Raw genomic sequence first — 17,588 nt, 5'->3', positions numbered from 1 at the left:
TCCACGCCCAGCAATAAACAACTGCTCCCATCTAGTTTTACATATTAAACTGAGGCCAACTAAAAGCCTGAACTATGCAGATCTATGCTGCCAGCTACCAACATCAGCTCTTTTTTCAGAAGAAAATAATTACTTGCACTATTTCTAAGCAAAGTAAGAGAATACACACAAGGAAAAGGTGACTTCTGTTTACCTGATTTAAATACTTTGATATAGTCATCAAAACACAAGATGAAAAGAGTTTGCATGGGTCCTGCTTTTGTGAGGAGGAATACGGAATTCAAGATTTCTGTCTTAGAAGCACTAAACGAAAGTATTTTACATGTAGAGGCTACAAGGAAGCTTAAGCATCAATTTGAAAGTGCCTGCTTCTGAGAACATTTGTTCTGATAGTTTTTCACACTATTAAACCATCAAAACAAAACAACATTTCTGCAAGTAGAGAATCATCAGTCCTTTTAAAACAGCTATGGATCACATTTTGTGATTTATTTTAATGTTATGTACCCCACAGATCTGCCAACCAGAACCAATGCATTAAAAAAATCTATAAAAATTCTAAAACTAGTTTTCTTTCCCAAATTTGTGGTTTTACAGCCAAATTTGCAATGCAATTTTTTAAAAAAAGCATCATCAGTACTGGAAAACTAAGAGTTCATTGATTCATCCCATTTCATTCCCCAAATGAAAACCTAATTTTCACTTACTCTCATTGACAACCCTGTAGCAGCTTTTAACAGAAAGCTTAAAATTCAGACTGAAATTCATCTGTTCTGAAACTTATGAACTTGTAATAGTATTTTCTCACCTGTCCATGGAATATATTCAGGTTCTCTTTCTGGAAGTTCTCCTGTTTTGTATAAAGAGGCTCTAGACTGACGATACTGACAGGCAGCTTGTAGCATATCCTAGTGAAAGGTAAGGATGTCAGTATTTTAAAGTCTACCTCAGAACACACAGACCACAAAAAGATGCTGTCTTTTGTAATTCTGAGATGTTCCTTCAATATCCACATTCTTTCTATACCTCTTTCTCAGATGGACAGATGGGGACATATTAACTGAGCAAGAAACCTCAGGGCTCAAACACAAATTCTTCAATCTTTGCTATATATTCACGACTTCACAACTTCCAACAAAGCTGCAACTTCTCAAATTATCTTTAACAGTGGCTCAGGAGGAAAAGGAACATCCCTAATTCCACCCAAGGTTGTCTTTTCTTTCCTGCTGTATATGGACATGTGAAAAGCACATTTATTTTTTTTCACGTGTCAGTAACTCGGATGTGCTACACTCAACAACTTCTGTTCCCTTCAAGGCTTATCTTCCCCTCCCACAAACATCTTGGTTAAGGCAGTTCTGTACCTTAATGATGTTGTTCACATTGACAACTATCTGGGCCCACTCAATTGATTCAATAGGCATGTCTTTCAGGATTTGCTCCTCCTCTTCTAATAAGCATTCAAAGATGGAATCTATCTGGGATACCTTGAAGACAGAAACAAAAGTTACACTGAACACTAACATGTCCACTATCAGCTGATACCTGAAAGACAAGAGCTATATAGAAAATAAGTACATTAGTATAAACCACATAAACAGCCAGAAATATTAAAAGGTATCAACTAACCTAATGCATAATGATAACCAGCTTATGGTTCATCGAATACTTAAAACTACAAAAAAATACCTTCTTTCTGGACTTAAATCTGAAAGGAAAAGGAAAAAAATCCTCATTTCTGAAGACAACTCCATACACTTCCATTAAGCATATTCCTCCATCATCTTCTGAAATATCTGGCAGCAGAATCTTTGTTACATAAAGTATACTGGATAACATATCTGCTTTAAAATAGCAGACTATTATTTCTGTTTTCTTTTATATTTATTTTTCTCCCTTAGCAACTATTGTTCTCTGCAGTAAAAAACTTCCTAAAAATAAATGTTTTGTGCATAGTTCTTCTTAAGAAGGAAGAAAGACAGACAGAGCACTTGACCGGAATGCAGCATAAACGGAGAACTAACTTAGCTTGACTAATGTTAGAGAGGACAAAAATTGTAAGTGACTGAACTAATATAATTTCATCCAGGACAGCTCATCAAAGCAGCTCTCCTGCCTGGAAAGCTTCAAAATCTTCAGTTCATCACTTAAAAATTATAATTTAGCATGCATCTTATGTGTCAGAGAATTTCAGTTGTCCTTTTCATTGCTTATCCATGTTGGGTAGTTGGAAATTGTAACTTCTGCTACATAAAATTTGTCAGAAATTGCGTTTCAGCTGCAGACACAAAAAAGTACATACATCAAAGTGAGGAAAATACTACCACATTATCCCTATTTAAAGGGTAGTTGTGTAAATTTGAATTGACTTTTATAGTTTTACAGGGAAAAGTTTCAAAGTGCATTTCAAAGCACTGTAACATTTACTACGTGCAAGGCCATACAGTAATTCGGGAAAGGCAGGTTTCTTACCTCCCTGAAGAACACATCAGCAGGGGTAAGGCTTGGTGGAACATCACATTCCCTTTTGTTCAATGCAATCAATATAGCAGCATTCACCAGCTCAGGCAGCCTGGAGTGGTGATTCTTGAGAACAATAGCTGCTGCCAGTTTCTCTGCGTGCTCACAGAGCAGCAGTCGGGTGGCCATCGGCATCCCTCGCACTGGAAAACTGCCCAGACGCTCAAACACACCGACCTTTTATTAAAAGACACCAAAACAAAACACCCCATGCACTTTAAACAGTGTTCTAGAGGGATCAAGACAAAGTAATAAACTGTGTGTGCTGATACCACAAGAACAGTAGGACTTACCTGATGAAGAAACTCAATGAAGAATGAGTGTGCTTTTGTCTTATCCTCTAGCTGATGAAGAAGAATGAGAGATGTGTTGCTGAAACCAGCTGCTTCTAAAAAAAGTAAAATCTTAGGTCAGAGCACTTTATATCTTAATTTCTGGATGTTTTGTGCCTCTGAGTTAAACTAATCTGTCAATTTTTATAGTAGTACCACACTGGTACTTTTTACAGTATATGCACACACATTTATATACTGGTTACCATGTTATTTTTACTCTTTTTCAACTCTATAACGGCTGAAGAAAAGCTTTTAGAAGAAATAAAGTATCTTTAGATCAGCAGTATTCTGAAATATTCAATTCATTATGTTGCTAAAATAGCAACTCACGAGCATATTCTAGTTTTAGTAGGATCCAGACTTATATTTTTATCCTTGTGGTGGACTAGCTATTGCTAAATTTATTATGCATTAGACCACAGCTACTAGAAGCTACAGTGTTAGCAGGCTCTAATCTATTTGATAGATCTAATTGACTCTGCATCCAGATTTTTTGTATAAACTAAGTCTGCTTATAATATCAAGACAAAAACTTGGAAAAGCTATCACTGAGCAAACTTAGCAAGACGATTTCCAAGAAGCTATCAATTTTCATTTCTGGCTTTAGTCAGGAATAAGCACAGACAGGCTGCCAAATTAAAAATAAAGTTGATTCAGAAAATAGTGAGGATGTGATGCCTAACAATTTCCAACTGGCTGCCCCACACAAACAACAAAACATCATCCAACTGTAACTATTTACATGAACTTTCAAACTAAGCCTCTACTCTGTAACTGGCAGCTACTGCCTAGAGGTTTGAGGCCACTTTCAAATTAAAACTTGTAAGAGACACCAATACATGAACAAAGAAGTTTCTTGCTAAAAACATGTCTGCTTTAATGCTTTATGTACAACAAATACCCATAAACCAATTTCTCTAGTCCTCTTTCAGGCAGATATAAATACAAAAGTCCCAGAGGAATACCAGTTCACTCTACCCAGGATCCAAGGTGAACAGCTGTGCAGTCACACTGACAAAGGGGCTAACAATGAACAAACAAGCTCTTGCTCTTAACACAACCATTTTTTGGAAAATTATTCAAAACTACACAAGGAATCATAGAAATGCTATAGAGTAACACAACCTGATCCTTGCACAAAGTACCCTTCTCAGAAATATTTTTTCCTTGCTGTTTGTGTTTACTGCATGAAGAGTCAAGAACTAATCGCAGCAGACTGCAAGCTTATCTGGTAATATCAAAAGATGCATCTTTAAGTCTTTGTGGAAATGTGTCTAGTGGTGATAGAGGGCAAGGGACACTTATGCCTTCTTTGCAAAGCTTAAAGTATAATGTTATCTAGAATGTTATAGAGACTACTTCAGAGAAAACAACAACAAAAAAACCCCGAAAAAAACAACAATTAAAAAAAATCCCCAAACCAACCAAACAAAACCACAAACCAAAAAGCTCAAAAGCCAACATGTTATATTTACCTTCAGGTACAGATTCAGCCCATCTTGGATCAGAGGCAGGGTAATCATCCATTAAGTCCCCACTGATCTGAGTTACTGCTCTATCCAGCTCAGCATCAGACTCCAGGTCTGCATTACTTGGAAAGAGCTCCATTACCATGCTTTGTGCATTGACTATATCTTTCCTGAAATAAATGAAATAAAGTACACTAAATAAAATCAACCAACAGGATCCTAAAAAAAAACCCCTCAGTTAATAGGATTTTCTGATTCACTTTTTATGAAGTCCTTTAGATTATATACATCAAGTATTTTTTGAACTCTCTCTAAACTAACTGTGGATAAAAGGTACTCCAATTCTTTAAAAGCAAAAAGGCTGCACAACTTATAAATCAAAAAAGCACACGCCAAGAGTCAAGGCACCCTTTTTTTAATTACCTCTATTATTATCATTTAAGAGAAAAGACTCATCACACAGAGCTAAGCCTGGATGTATCTAGTACTTAAATCACTAAATTTCTATTGCTTGCTTTAAAATTTTGTCATTTTCTCAAGCACTCCCTAATGGCAATAGAGGGGAAGCTCATAAAGGCTCTCAGGAAAATGCTTCAGCAAATATAATGCATTATTCTTATTGCCTATCATTTCAAAGAATCCCCTCTTATTCATATCAGTAAGTAAAAGAGCAAGAAGCAACCGAACACAGACCTTCAAAGTATGAAGTTGTATCTCTGTGTAGGAATTATGCAATATACACAAAACCCAGGGATTTGATTTTGTGTATATTTGATTTTGTATATATTTGATTTTGTGTATATACTAAAAAATTATAGTCTTCTGACTGAGAGGGGATATTGTCAGTCCAACACTGGAGGTATTTATATTTTTCATGAAACTGTCAGTTTGAACATTTAAATGACCAAGATGTCTACGAATTAAAAAAACCCAGAAAAACAAACAACCTAGCAGTGCATCCAGAAATTGCACAAAGGGAAACTAAAACAAAGGATACTTTTGAAAAACTGGAATAAACTGAATCTTCTATTAAAAACTATGTCCCATCTTTACTACCCAGCAGGATGTGTTTCTAAGGAAATTACATGGGACTTTATTAGCTCCTTCCAATCATGAAGTGCCCTCAAAAAGGGTCAACTTGGACTTTCCACAGAACTTCCTATCTCCTCTAAAGATCACCAGGTCTACAAAGCTGCCAGAGCTCACTGTACAGCTGGTACGCTTTACACTCCCAGTGGCTGCACAACCTTCCATTATTTGGTCTGCATCAACTCATTGGCCATCTGGACAAGCCAATTGCTATATATGTTCTGTGGAATACTGCTCCATTCATTTTACCAGAACAACATTTTCTGGAAAAAATTCCAGAGTAACTACTATATACATAAAATTATTATTTTCTACTACTTTCATAAATATAGCCCAGATTTTTATTGAAATAAAAATACATTACGAGATATTAATACTTTTTTTTCTTACTACCTCCCACTTCCTTCTGTCTCCAAGCCCCTTGTACACATCCTCAATAACACTATTTGTTAACTATGCTCTCAGACCACAGCTATACCAGCCATGTTCAGCAGGTTCTGTTTAATGACACTTCTGAACACATGCAGAATTTGTCTAAATTCTGTGCCTGTTTACAGATCTTGTATTGGTATCTTTATTCTCTCTGTCTAATCCCCTTCCTTATCTTTTACCTCACATGAAGTTCCATGGCAAAAGCATTCCTACCCTCTTCTTATCTTGAACCTGCTCTTTCCAAGTTTTAAAACTCTTTAAGGAGATTAGTCTTAAGAGGGTGTGTGGGTTGTTCACTTTGCTTTTTAAATACATAAATATTGACAACAATCCCCTCTAAATATAATTAATCTAAGCCTACAGATGTGTTTATCTTCTTTCTGCTTTTCCTTCTTTGCTTCCATCACTCAACATCAAACCTTTCAGGAGCATCACATGCCTCCCCACACTTCAATTGTTTTTATCAGGATAGTTTGACAAACAGGGTATTTTGTTCCACTAATTCTTCCATATCAGCCAATCTAAAAGAAAAAATCATCCTGCCCAAAGTCTGCCATACCAGTCAATATTCATGGCCATAAGTACACTTAAAAGTATTACTGAAAACAGTTAGGCAAATAAAAATGAGGACAAAAAAGTTTTTTTCAACAACAAAACACCACTTATTAAAGAATAAGGAAGTCAAAATGCAAAGCTGAAAGTTGTTTCACTGGCACAAACATACCCATAGAATTTACACAGAGTAAGTGACAAATGATTGAAATTACAGAAGTCTGCTCCTTTCTAGCACACATCCCTTCTACACTAGCCCAAGTTGCATTTAATGCTCTCCTAATTAGGATGTGTGTCATTAAAAAAACTACAACTAAAACAGCACAGGAATATCCTAACCAAGACAATCTCTTACTCAAATACCAGAGTGGATTCAAAAACAGCAAACAGTCTCAAAAATGAAGTGTGATTTCTACCTGCAGTACTGTAGAAAAGCAGCTTTCAATAATTTGGTTTTATCTTCTTGAGCTATAACTTCTAGCCTGCCTGTTGCATCAAATGCAGGACTCTGAAAACGCAAAAAAAAAAACTTCAGCTGCAAGACAAATAATAATCTTCATTATGAAATGAAAACAATTTTTTAAAGTAGCAATGCCAGAGATTTAAAATAAAATTACCACCTGGAAGTAGTTGTGTTTAGTATGTCAAACATAAACCTTTAAGATAGGTTATAATGAAAGTCACACAGAGATTTGACCAAAATTCACACCATTTGCAAAGGAACTTACACCAGCTTACTCTGCCCATCTGATTTTTAATGATAATTATTTGAAGATTCAAACCCACCATTTCTGACAGGATTCAAAAGGTATTCCTAAGAACTATCACCCACAAGAACAGTTTAACTGCAAACAAACTAAACTAGAAACTAGTTTGTTAAGAAAAAAACAGTTTCATCAGCCCAGTCACACAAAGGACTTCTACTAAAATATCAGTTAAAAATAACAACTGATTATAGTGTTATATTAGGCCTAGTGATTGACAGCAACACACCTATAAGGAAAAAAAGCAAATTTCATGGAAACCTTGACTGTGAAACAAACGAAAAAAAAAAGTTACTCAAACTGGCAGATGTAAAAAACTTTGTTTTGAAAACTGCCTTCATTACAAGTGTTTGAATTTCTATTTTAAAAAAAAGTTTTAAACACAAACAAGCAAAGAATTCCACAGTGAAAATTCAAAAATAAAAAACCACCTTATTTGTACCCTGTTTTCAACAGGCAAGCAAACAACCATTACCTCACTTCTTGCTCCAGCAATAGAAGAGGACAGGGCATCTTCCAGGTCTTCAGGAAGCACAGAAATATTTTCCCTGGACAAGATAGTGACAAGTCCACTTTTTTTGGCAAAGAAGATGGGAAGGCTATTACAGGATCCTGCTCCTAAAATACTATCTCCTGAAATAAGGAGAGGGGAAAAAAAGCAAGCACATAATTACCACTTTATTTAAAGGCCAACACCTAAGAGTTTCATAAACAATTATTGACTTTTGTCATTAATAAACCAACAGTAATTGATAACTGAACTTGACTTAGAAAAATTGTGGAACTATTTGCTACTCTAGATGTAGACTTCCAGATACTGCAAGTGTTAAAAAAAAAGGAAAGAAAAGAGAAGAAACAAAGAAAAACTTCAAGATTCAGTTAATTCAAATTCTACCTAAGGACTGATGCTCCTGCTGTACTTAAAAACACCTCTGAAGGTCATGGATGACATACCTAGAAACATCTGGCATTGAGTTAACTTCAAGGAAAAATATCAACCCACAGTGAACATTAGGAAAGGGAAAAACCAAGGAAAAAGCTCCACAAGCAAAATCTCCCATCCTTTAATATACCAAGAAAAGGGATCTGCTTCATTTTCATTTGAAACACTGTAGAGTAACAACGTGACTGGCTGTCACATCAGCACTTCTCCATACACTCAAGAGACATTGTCACCTTAAAACATTTAATAAAGGAGCACAAGCATGACACTGCTCTCTGAGATATCTAAATACTGTGAAAATATTGAATCAAGACGTACCAAAAAAATGTGATTTCCCTCCACAGTAAGTTACCTTGTATGCCAAATATGATTTTTTCCTGTGGTAAGGAAATTCTGCCAGTTCCAGTGGAACAAGCAAACACTTCATCTTCCTTGTAAAGGTAAGCAGCATGGCTGAAGTAATCTGGGACTACCAGGCAGCACAACACTTCATCTTCTGACTGAAAGTGATGAATACAGACAATATCACATATATAATCAATCCATTAAATGTTTAAAATTTTAAATGCTAATCCATGCTCCTGAACTTGTTTTAGTTTTTAACAATGAGGTATGGATGTAACTTACAACCTAAAAAACCAAACAAAATCACTTTCAATGTGCCCTAAAATTTTAGATCGTGGGGGTTTTTTCCCCTTTCATATGCATTACACTCTTGATAATTTCACATGGAGAGATAAGTAAACAGATCAATTATTCAATAGTTTTCACACTCTTCTTCCACCTTTGAGCTTTAAGATGCCATTACAGGCAGTGGGGAGAGAGGGAAGAGTGGGAGAAGTTTACCAAAGCAATCTAATCCCCAGATTTATGCTTCCAGAACACACAGTCAAACAATGTACTCCACACACAACCAATGTCCTCCCCTCTCAGCAAGCCAGCTGCCCACCAAGTACCAAAAAAGAGATCTCATAATTCTGTGTCCAACAACAAGAGTCTCAGAGTTTGAGATCTGTTCTAAATGGATTACAAGAGCATAGGATAAAATCACTCTGTAGAAACTTTCAAAGACAGCACAAAAATTTAAAAAAATCAGATTACACTTATTTTTGAGGGTTTTATCTTATAACTTAAAATGCAAAGCACAAACTTTTCATACAGTTAGTATTAAACATTAAGAGATGCTGGTACACATTTTCCTCAGAGTATTACAAATACATACTTCCAATGGAAGCCAATTTTCCTTTAGACAAAAACCTGACTCTGAACTTAATCTTAAATTGGTATCAGAACCTCCATCAGCATACCTGAAAAGTTGGATTATACTGTGTGACCTCCACAACAACATCATCAGACATCTGACAGCCTTTATCTTCTACGGTTATCAGAGTGTAGTAGACAAGACACGGACGATCTCCAGGATGCCATGCTGCAGCAAGTATGACCAGCCCATCACTGTTCAACAACAGACACCACACCATTGAGAGATGATTATTACATTTTTACTTGTTTTTTTTACTTGATTATTACATGTTTTACTTGCTCAAAAATTATCACTCAAAAAAAAAAAAATTCTAACTACAATCTCAACTAGATCTTGTTCAATCTTTTACTCTTTTAGAAAGAAAAACCACGCTTTTTGTTCTTCCAGGTTACTTTATTAACAGTATTTATATTGCAGTACAAAACTGAACCAAGACAATTTTAATATCATGTAATTAATTCAAATGCAAGAGATACGAAATTGTCTGCATCTGCTGGAACAAGTTACAGTTGCTTATTTTTTGTCTTTGTAAAATCAAGACAAAACAAATACACAATCCTGATAAAATGACACAAAAAAAAGGTAAAGGGAATTATTATCAGGTAAAGGATTTGTAAAGCTAAAAAGATGATAGCATGAAATATAGGATAACCTAATTACCTGATATAAGGTACTTATTTTATCAACAGTTCCACTCCAGTAAAATTAAACTGCAATTCCTTACATGAAGTTTCTGCAGGAAAACAGATTTATCTCATTAATGAAGGTCTTACCAGATGCAAGTGTACTTCCTTACCGATTCTCTTGCAAATCCATGTATTGTATATTTACTCCTCCTTTAATATCTTCATAGTTACTTTCAGATCCCTAAAAAAAGAAATACAGCTGTTGTGTAACTCAATATAAACAGGCTATCAATTGAAACAAACACACTAACTCTTTCCAGTTGGGCTGACTTACCCAAATTGCATCTGTAATATGTTCTTTCAGGATCCTGTTGATATCCCAGCTGAGAATGTAACGTTCTGATGAATCATCAATCTCCCATTTGTTTAGATTTGAAGTTGTCAGCATGTAAAAGCTTGATCTCTCTCTATCCCAAAGAACACTAGAAATCTGCATTTAAAAAATGAAAAAGCTAAAAAACTTAAAGGAAAACCTGAATATTTGGACAGAAAAATCAAAACCACCCTCAGTCCACAAAGAGTCACTTCCTTGGGCAATCTACAAAAGTTGCACTCAAGATGAGCATTATGATTACTTCCAAGAGAGTCTAATTTTATAGATAAAAGAACACCTACACTAAAAACATTTATTGTACTTCCTGCCAACTTCTGTGGGGTTCATTGACAAAACTCAAGCCAATCATCTAATCCTTGGTAGTGCTAAATCAGAAAAGAATTACAGGCTGGTTTCTTCAATTAGTAATGAGGCTATCACTAGAAAGGGGCAGGACATGCAATCATTGTATACTCCCAAGGAAGGACTACTGTTCCAAAGTTGCCTTTTATTCAGAGCTAAAGAGTAAGCCAGCATTTGCCTTCACAAAACATACAGATTTATTTGGTTTCTGTTTTTGTTTCAAATTTCAAAGAAATACAAGTAACATAAATGAGCTGAGTGAGTCATGTTTTTTGTCATGTCATCTTTATACAATCTTTTCTTTTTCCTTTTTAAAACACAGGCTAGAAATTACAAAGAGAAATTAAAGAAGATGAATGCTTCTCAAGCTTACCACTGCATCACTTCCAGGAGACAATATACCCAGGAAAGAAGAAACCTTTCTACCAATTCCAGAAAACATGCCCTGCCCCTGTGGCAGGGCATGTTGATGAATCTTGCCAGAACTATCAGGTATCAATCGGACTAGCTGACCTCTGGAAGATGATAAAATAAAGCTTCCCCCCTAAAAAAAGAGAAAGCACCTACATTAAAAAAAAGCAACCACAATAAAAAGAATAAAAATCACGTTCTAGAAAACTCTACTGTCAGCTAAAATTCCTTATGACAGCTCATATGGGTAAATGCTGAACAAGACACAAGGCATCCTTAGAAAAAGACAAACATCTCATCGGTACATGACACTGGCAGAGACTCATTTTCTTAGCTTTATGTAACATTTTTATCTATGAAATTCAATTTCAGTTAATAAACAGAACTAAACTCTCACATAACCATTGGAACCTAATGACAAAAAATAGTGTTACCTGCACCACATTTATTGCAGATTTAAGAATAATAAAGTAGAGCATACTTTTCCACCTTTAGATTAGGAATAAAACCAGTATTTTAATATAAATCATACTGTTTTACCTTTACTGCTGTGAGGAAACTGCACAGAGAGCCTCCAAAGTCTGTGAAAGTGTCTGTATAGGATCCTTCATGTGCAAGATTGGGCCAGTAGCGCACAGAACCTTCACTGGTAGCCACCATTATTGCCAGAGACTTGAAGTGAAAAAGCAATTAAGAGAACAGGCAAGATGATGATGATGATGATAATAATAATATTAAATCAGACTAAAGCTCTAACTTATTTTACACATCAAGGCTGTGGTTGACAAAGACATGACAAAGTAGCAAATACACATGGATAACACAGATAGACCTGGAACTGAATCACAAAAACATTCTGTAGCACAACTTAATTAGTGCAGGGAATGTTATACACATTTATTTTCCTACTGAACACTTTTTCTACTGGTGCTTGTTCCTGATAATTCAGGGTCTGCTGCTGAAATGCAAACAAAACTTACAGTTGTAAACCAGAAAGGGGCCTGTGGAGAATTTCAGATGCCAATAGTTAAAAGTTACTATGGAAGGCTTCAAATACAGATCATAATTTAGCAAAGAAACTGCTCTAGTGTCTTTAAGAGAAATATCAAATCACATGGCAGCTCTTCTTTTCAAAGGCATAGGCCTACAACGTAACTCAGGAAATCACAGATACCAAATTAAAAGTGTGAAGCAAGAGACTGTTCAGGTAGAGATTTAGAGAAAAGCATTGTACTTAATCAACTGGTTGTTAAAAAAAAGTAAAAATCACAGAACAGTAGAAGAACTGTAGGGGAATTGTTATAGAGCTCCTTGGAGTTTTCTAACCAATTTTTTACTAGACATTGACTTTTAGTTCACAAGTTAAAGAATGATGAAATAAAAAAATATAATAAAGCTTTAGGGTTAGGTGTGTTACTTCCTCTTAAACTAAGTCAGAACATTTCAGGTTTTATAAAATAATCCCAAAATACTAAGATTGCATTTTATCATCTGGAAGAGTAACACAACAACAAATCAAAAGAAAAGATCATATTACATATTCTGTGCTGCACAGCTTATTAGCCAGTTTTATCAGAGCATCACATATATTAACTGAAATCTAAGCTGAAAATGAGAGGTTTTTTCATGAATGATAGTAACAGGCACGTTAACACACTTTCAGAACACAACTGATCTTTGAACCTCACCCTCCAATACAGTAACTCAGGGAAAAAACCACTTAGGAAACTCATCAGTCAAGACAGATTCAGTCTGTCCTTCCAGTGTCAAATTCCTTACAGAGAGCAGCCAAGGGAGGGTGCTGGGGTTTGCCTCTCAGCTATGGATACTGGGAATTAATCCACTGAACAATGTTTTCAGCCAGCACTTAAACTGCACTTGGTCTGACCCCAGTTTTGATTGCCCTGGTGTTTGTTAACACAACACCTCTGAGTTTATTGCATTTTTAGGTAATCCTTAGAAAAACTATTATTTAATCTGATCCTATAGGATGCACAAGGTACAATTTAAAAGGACTAGCAGAAGTTTGTTTACTTCAAAGATATTTACTGCTAACTATCAATCCTGACCTTCTGAATAGATAGTGTACCATCAAATGTTTTCAAATACTTTGAATATATTCTTTTCACAAAAAAAGGATATATTCAAAGTTATTCTTATGCCACTTTTAAACACACTAAAATGTAAAATTTGGTCACCTGAAGAGAAGGTGCTTCACCTGAAGAATTGAGACAAGATATAGCTGCTAAACTAGAACTCCATTGGAAGTCACTGGGTGGCAGCTGCAATTCCTTGCACAGAGATAACTGGAAGAAAAAAGAGATGTCATAATAAATATGAGACTGGAAGAACTTATTCCTCAAAGTCTTTGGACTTTTTGACCCTGCTAAAAACTACATTTCAACTAACCAAGACACTGTATGAGAACCAAAAAAAAAGGTAATGAAACAATTTCAAGAAGGTTGTCACAACCAGCAAACAGCTAAAAAACATCTTGAAATTTTAAAATATCACTCGTTTTCTGTAGTTATTTCTGAGTGTTTCTCACAACATAGCAATAATGGATTATTTGACTATTCCTTAACATGACATTAAAAAAATATTAAACTAGAAATGCTTGAGAGAATTTATTAGGTACTAACAGGGTAGAGAGAGGAAACATTCACTCCCCTATGCCCTGGAAGTTAAACAACCAGAAAAATTTTAATCCCTTGAAAAATCTCTTCAGGTGCCAGAATGTGTACACCTGACACTCCCCTGTAAGTGCAGGACCTGCATAATGAACATACATTGTCCTGATTGAAAGAAACTGATTTTGTAACTTTGATTTTGTTTTTCCCTGACCATCTCTGAAATGATGCTGAAAGAAATACTGTCCAGAGGGATACAAAAATTCTTGACCTAAGAAATCTAGGCGTAACATATGTTCAGTACCTCTGAAATGAACCGTGTTTTTGGGGCTTGCTGCAAATTGAAAATTGGTCCCAGAATAACCTAAACCAATCCATAACATATCAACTAGATTTTAATTATCAAAATATCTTTATCAAGACTATGCAACCAAAGAGCCACACCTACTAAAATACGAAGAATTAATCTTAGTGCCAAGGTGAAATTAAAACTGAAGAGAAGGATATAAAAACTATAAGCTCTCTCAAAAGCTTCATGACTTCATATCAATGCTGCTTCTTTTTGGGGGAAACCAGACAAACTCCACCTGAAAAAAAACCCAACCCCATAACTGCATAACTATAGTTGAAACAGTTATAAAGTACAGACTTTCCATCTTGACCCTTTAGTTACCTTAGCTACTGCAGACTGACCAATCTTCCAAATAATCAGCCTCTCCTTATGAACAAGCCAGGCCCATCCACTTTCATCCACTTGAACACTCAGCTGGTCATCAGCTACATAAAAAAGTAACTTCTTTAACGCATTCAGATTTTTAAAACACTGTAGAGTAACATTTAAACCAATAAACTTTTATTCTTACATGAAAATAAGAAACATTTTCTATTAAACTAGTTCTCATGTTAGAATTTCCATCTATATGATTAACATATCAAATTACTACATCTAGTTTAAAAATCCATTTCATAAACCCTCAACCTTTGAGAATGAAGACAACCCCAAAACCCATTTCTATGTATTTAGAGTAGATTATAATAGCTCTGTAAATCGCTCAATAATTTAACATAATTTTTACAATACATATTTGGTTCCTCTTGTATCTACTATAAAGGAAAAACTTAGACACAGAGAAAAAATTGTTCAGGAGACCAATTTCTTGACCTCAGGGAAAGGTTTGCATGACTAGGGCTCTTGGAAGAGATAACAAATGGGAATTGAAATAAAGAAAAGTATTAAGCATCCACTCTAGGACACAGCAAAATCAAAAAGGTAAGGAAAAATCAATAAGTAAAAGCTATTAACAATCTACTATTAGCTTTCCTTATACCTTTGTTTTTTCACAATTAATTGCATAAGCAGCACCTGAAGGGTATTATCATGGATTCACACCCACATGGGCATTATTATAATTATTGTTACATAGAAAACCAGGCTGGATTCAAAGCAAGGCACAGACATTTTAGCTTCCCCTGTAAAGTCAGCATTTCAATGGCATCAACAACACATTAAGAATTTTCTCATCTGTCAATTTTCATGGAGAAAAATAACATCAGTTCTTACCATCAGCCTTCTTCAGGGCTTCCATAACCTTAACAGGCAGAGAGGATCCAAAAGCCTTAACATCATAGTTAATAGTCTCAGTTGCTGTAGGAAGCTGGATAACTCTGGTAGGAGTTGCTCTTAAACAAAACAAAGTTACAGTTAACTTTTTATTGTTTATTCATCAGTTTCAGCAGACATTTACTTCATGAGTCTCTCTTTAGAAACAGATTTATGTAAAATAAATATACTTTCTCTGGGAACACCACCTACAGCAATAACTTGCTGGCTTCCTTACAAGTCACTAGCTGTCATCAAATTCTTTAAAGAACTGACTTTGAATATGCATTACTCCACCAGCAACAAACTCACTGTTCAACTTCTCTACACTCTGGTTATCTACAGAATAAAGACATTCAACATGTCTGTATTGTCTTCTGAACACAATGAGGTGGGCAAATTTCTCTGCTTTTACAAGTTAATGCCCTCTTTTTATTTCTCCTCACAATGATGTCTCAGACCTCCCTGCGTGAAATAGCAAAAGCTGATTCATAGCTAGTGGACAATCCTTGCACCCAGTTAGCAAAAATTATTAAGCAGGCTTGAAGTAAAAGTTCTCCAAAACTGAACATGGGCAATCCTCTTTATCTCAACTACACAACAAATAGCTGCTCCCAAGAAAAGAGATTATGAAGCCTGAAACTGCTCTGGGCTCATGCCGTATCTCAGTTTTGATCTCTATGGAAAGGAGAAGACAGGGGAAGAAGGTGGGAGAGGGGTGGGTGTGAAATGCCTGAACTTTGACTATTTTATCTTCCTTATAAATACGGAAGTTCTTATAATTTTCATATATCATACTTGTATCACACAGGGACATATCTGCGGAATCCGCGAATTCATAAGCTAATAAGGGGTACCCATAACGCCGAACACGTGGTGCAGTGTATGTACGGCTTTAATGCACAGAACTGTAATGTACCCCACACTGGCTCGGGCACCCAACAGCGGGCAGGGCCGGGACTCACCGCGCCGAGAGGGAGCCGCTCCTCCGCGCCGCCGGCGAGAACAGCACCGGGGAGGCGGCTGCCGCCACGACCGGCAGGCCCTTCTTGCCGCCCGGCCGGGAGAGAGGGCTGGGTGCGGCGCTGCCCAGGGGCCTGCGGGCCGACCCGCCTGGGGTCCGCGGCGAGGCGGGAGTCGACGGGAACATGGCTGTGGATGCGGGAGCGGCACCGGCACCGCGCTCCCGCCGGGCGCCCGCTGAGCGCGTCACCGCGGGGCGGGGCCGAGCGGGAACGGCCGGGGGCCGAGCGGAGCAGAGGGCGACCGGGAGGAGCTGGGCGGAGCCGGCAGAAGCCGAGTGAGACCGGGAGGAGCTGGGAGGAGCCGAACGGAGCCGAGTGAGACCGGGAGGAGCTGGGAGGAGCCGAGCGGAGCCGAGAGAGCCCGGGAGGAGCCGAACGGAGCCGAATGAGACCGGGAGGAGCTGGGAGGAGCCGGGAGGAGCCGAACGGCTCCGGGTGGCGCCGAACAGAATCCGAGCGCGGCGCGGCCCCTGCTGGGGAGCGGTGGCAACCCCGCAGCGGCCGCTGGTGCAGGGCACCCGGCCCGGCACTGTGGGGGTGAATGGCGACCCGGGCTGCTCCTCAGCGCCGCCGGTCTTCAGCGCCAAAGTGAGACACGGTCCTCTCACTCAGATCTTCCTGAAGCTGTGCTCCGTCCTTCGGTGTCTTCCTTTCCCTTTGGGTACCATTCCTTGCTGAGTTCCTGCGATTAGCTGGCACTAACCAGCTGGATGTGATCAAAAAGCAGCTGTTCAAAGACCATTTGGAAGGACGCATTTTTCTGTAGCAGCTGTTCAAAGATCATTTTTTCAGGACGCATTTATGTTTAAAATAGCCTGTGTATACCTGTGTTTGTCCCCAAATTTCTAATTAATTAAATAAATAAATATACAAAACCATATTCCGTGCAGACTTTGGTACATTTCACATCCATGGTAAATAACAACCAGGCACTACAGCTATTCTATAGTATAAAAATAGATTTTGGCCTTCAAGGGGATCTAAATGCTCAATGGCATCAGCTGGCAAGAAATAGCTCAGAAATTACGTACCACCCTCTTGGGGAAGAAGTTGAGTGTATATTAACAACAAAGCAAATCAGTTAAGCTAAATTAACTAAAAATAGAATATTAAAAAAATCATATAACTTTTCAAACTGTGTTCTTTGATAATAGATTCAGGGCTGTTAGGCTTTTTATGTGGATTGTGGTCC

The 17,588-nt window shown here is 37.2% G+C and overlaps 1 protein-coding gene across 1 annotated transcript in view; it reads right to left on the bottom strand.

Moving 5' to 3' along the window:
• NUP133 (nucleoporin 133) overlaps positions 1–16,762 on the bottom strand; it is a 30,257-nt gene extending 13,495 nt beyond the window's left edge. The window contains exons 1-17 of the mRNA XM_059468171.1: positions 16,337–16,762; positions 15,333–15,451; positions 14,445–14,548; positions 13,340–13,447; positions 11,682–11,813; positions 11,104–11,274; positions 10,329–10,484; positions 10,165–10,235; positions 9,412–9,559; positions 8,457–8,604; positions 7,637–7,794; positions 6,814–6,905; positions 4,331–4,494; positions 2,814–2,908; positions 2,473–2,697; positions 1,365–1,487; positions 809–908 (exon numbers count right to left, since the gene is read on the bottom strand). Coding sequence (XP_059324154.1) covers positions 809–908; positions 1,365–1,487; positions 2,473–2,697; positions 2,814–2,908; positions 4,331–4,494; positions 6,814–6,905; positions 7,637–7,794; positions 8,457–8,604; positions 9,412–9,559; positions 10,165–10,235; positions 10,329–10,484; positions 11,104–11,274; positions 11,682–11,813; positions 13,340–13,447; positions 14,445–14,548; positions 15,333–15,451; positions 16,337–16,521 — 2,299 coding nt within the window. The 5' untranslated portion in view covers positions 16,522–16,762. The remainder of the gene's footprint in view (positions 1–808; positions 909–1,364; positions 1,488–2,472; positions 2,698–2,813; positions 2,909–4,330; positions 4,495–6,813; positions 6,906–7,636; positions 7,795–8,456; positions 8,605–9,411; positions 9,560–10,164; positions 10,236–10,328; positions 10,485–11,103; positions 11,275–11,681; positions 11,814–13,339; positions 13,448–14,444; positions 14,549–15,332; positions 15,452–16,336) is intronic.
• Positions 16,763–17,588: the final 826 nt, after the last annotated feature.

The sequence above is a fragment of the Ammospiza nelsoni genome, chromosome 3, assembly GCF_027579445.1.
Source record: "Ammospiza nelsoni isolate bAmmNel1 chromosome 3, bAmmNel1.pri, whole genome shotgun sequence".
Classification (NCBI taxonomy): Eukaryota; Metazoa; Chordata; class Aves; order Passeriformes; family Passerellidae; genus Ammospiza; species Ammospiza nelsoni.
This window is presented reverse-complemented; position numbering and strand designations above follow the sequence as displayed.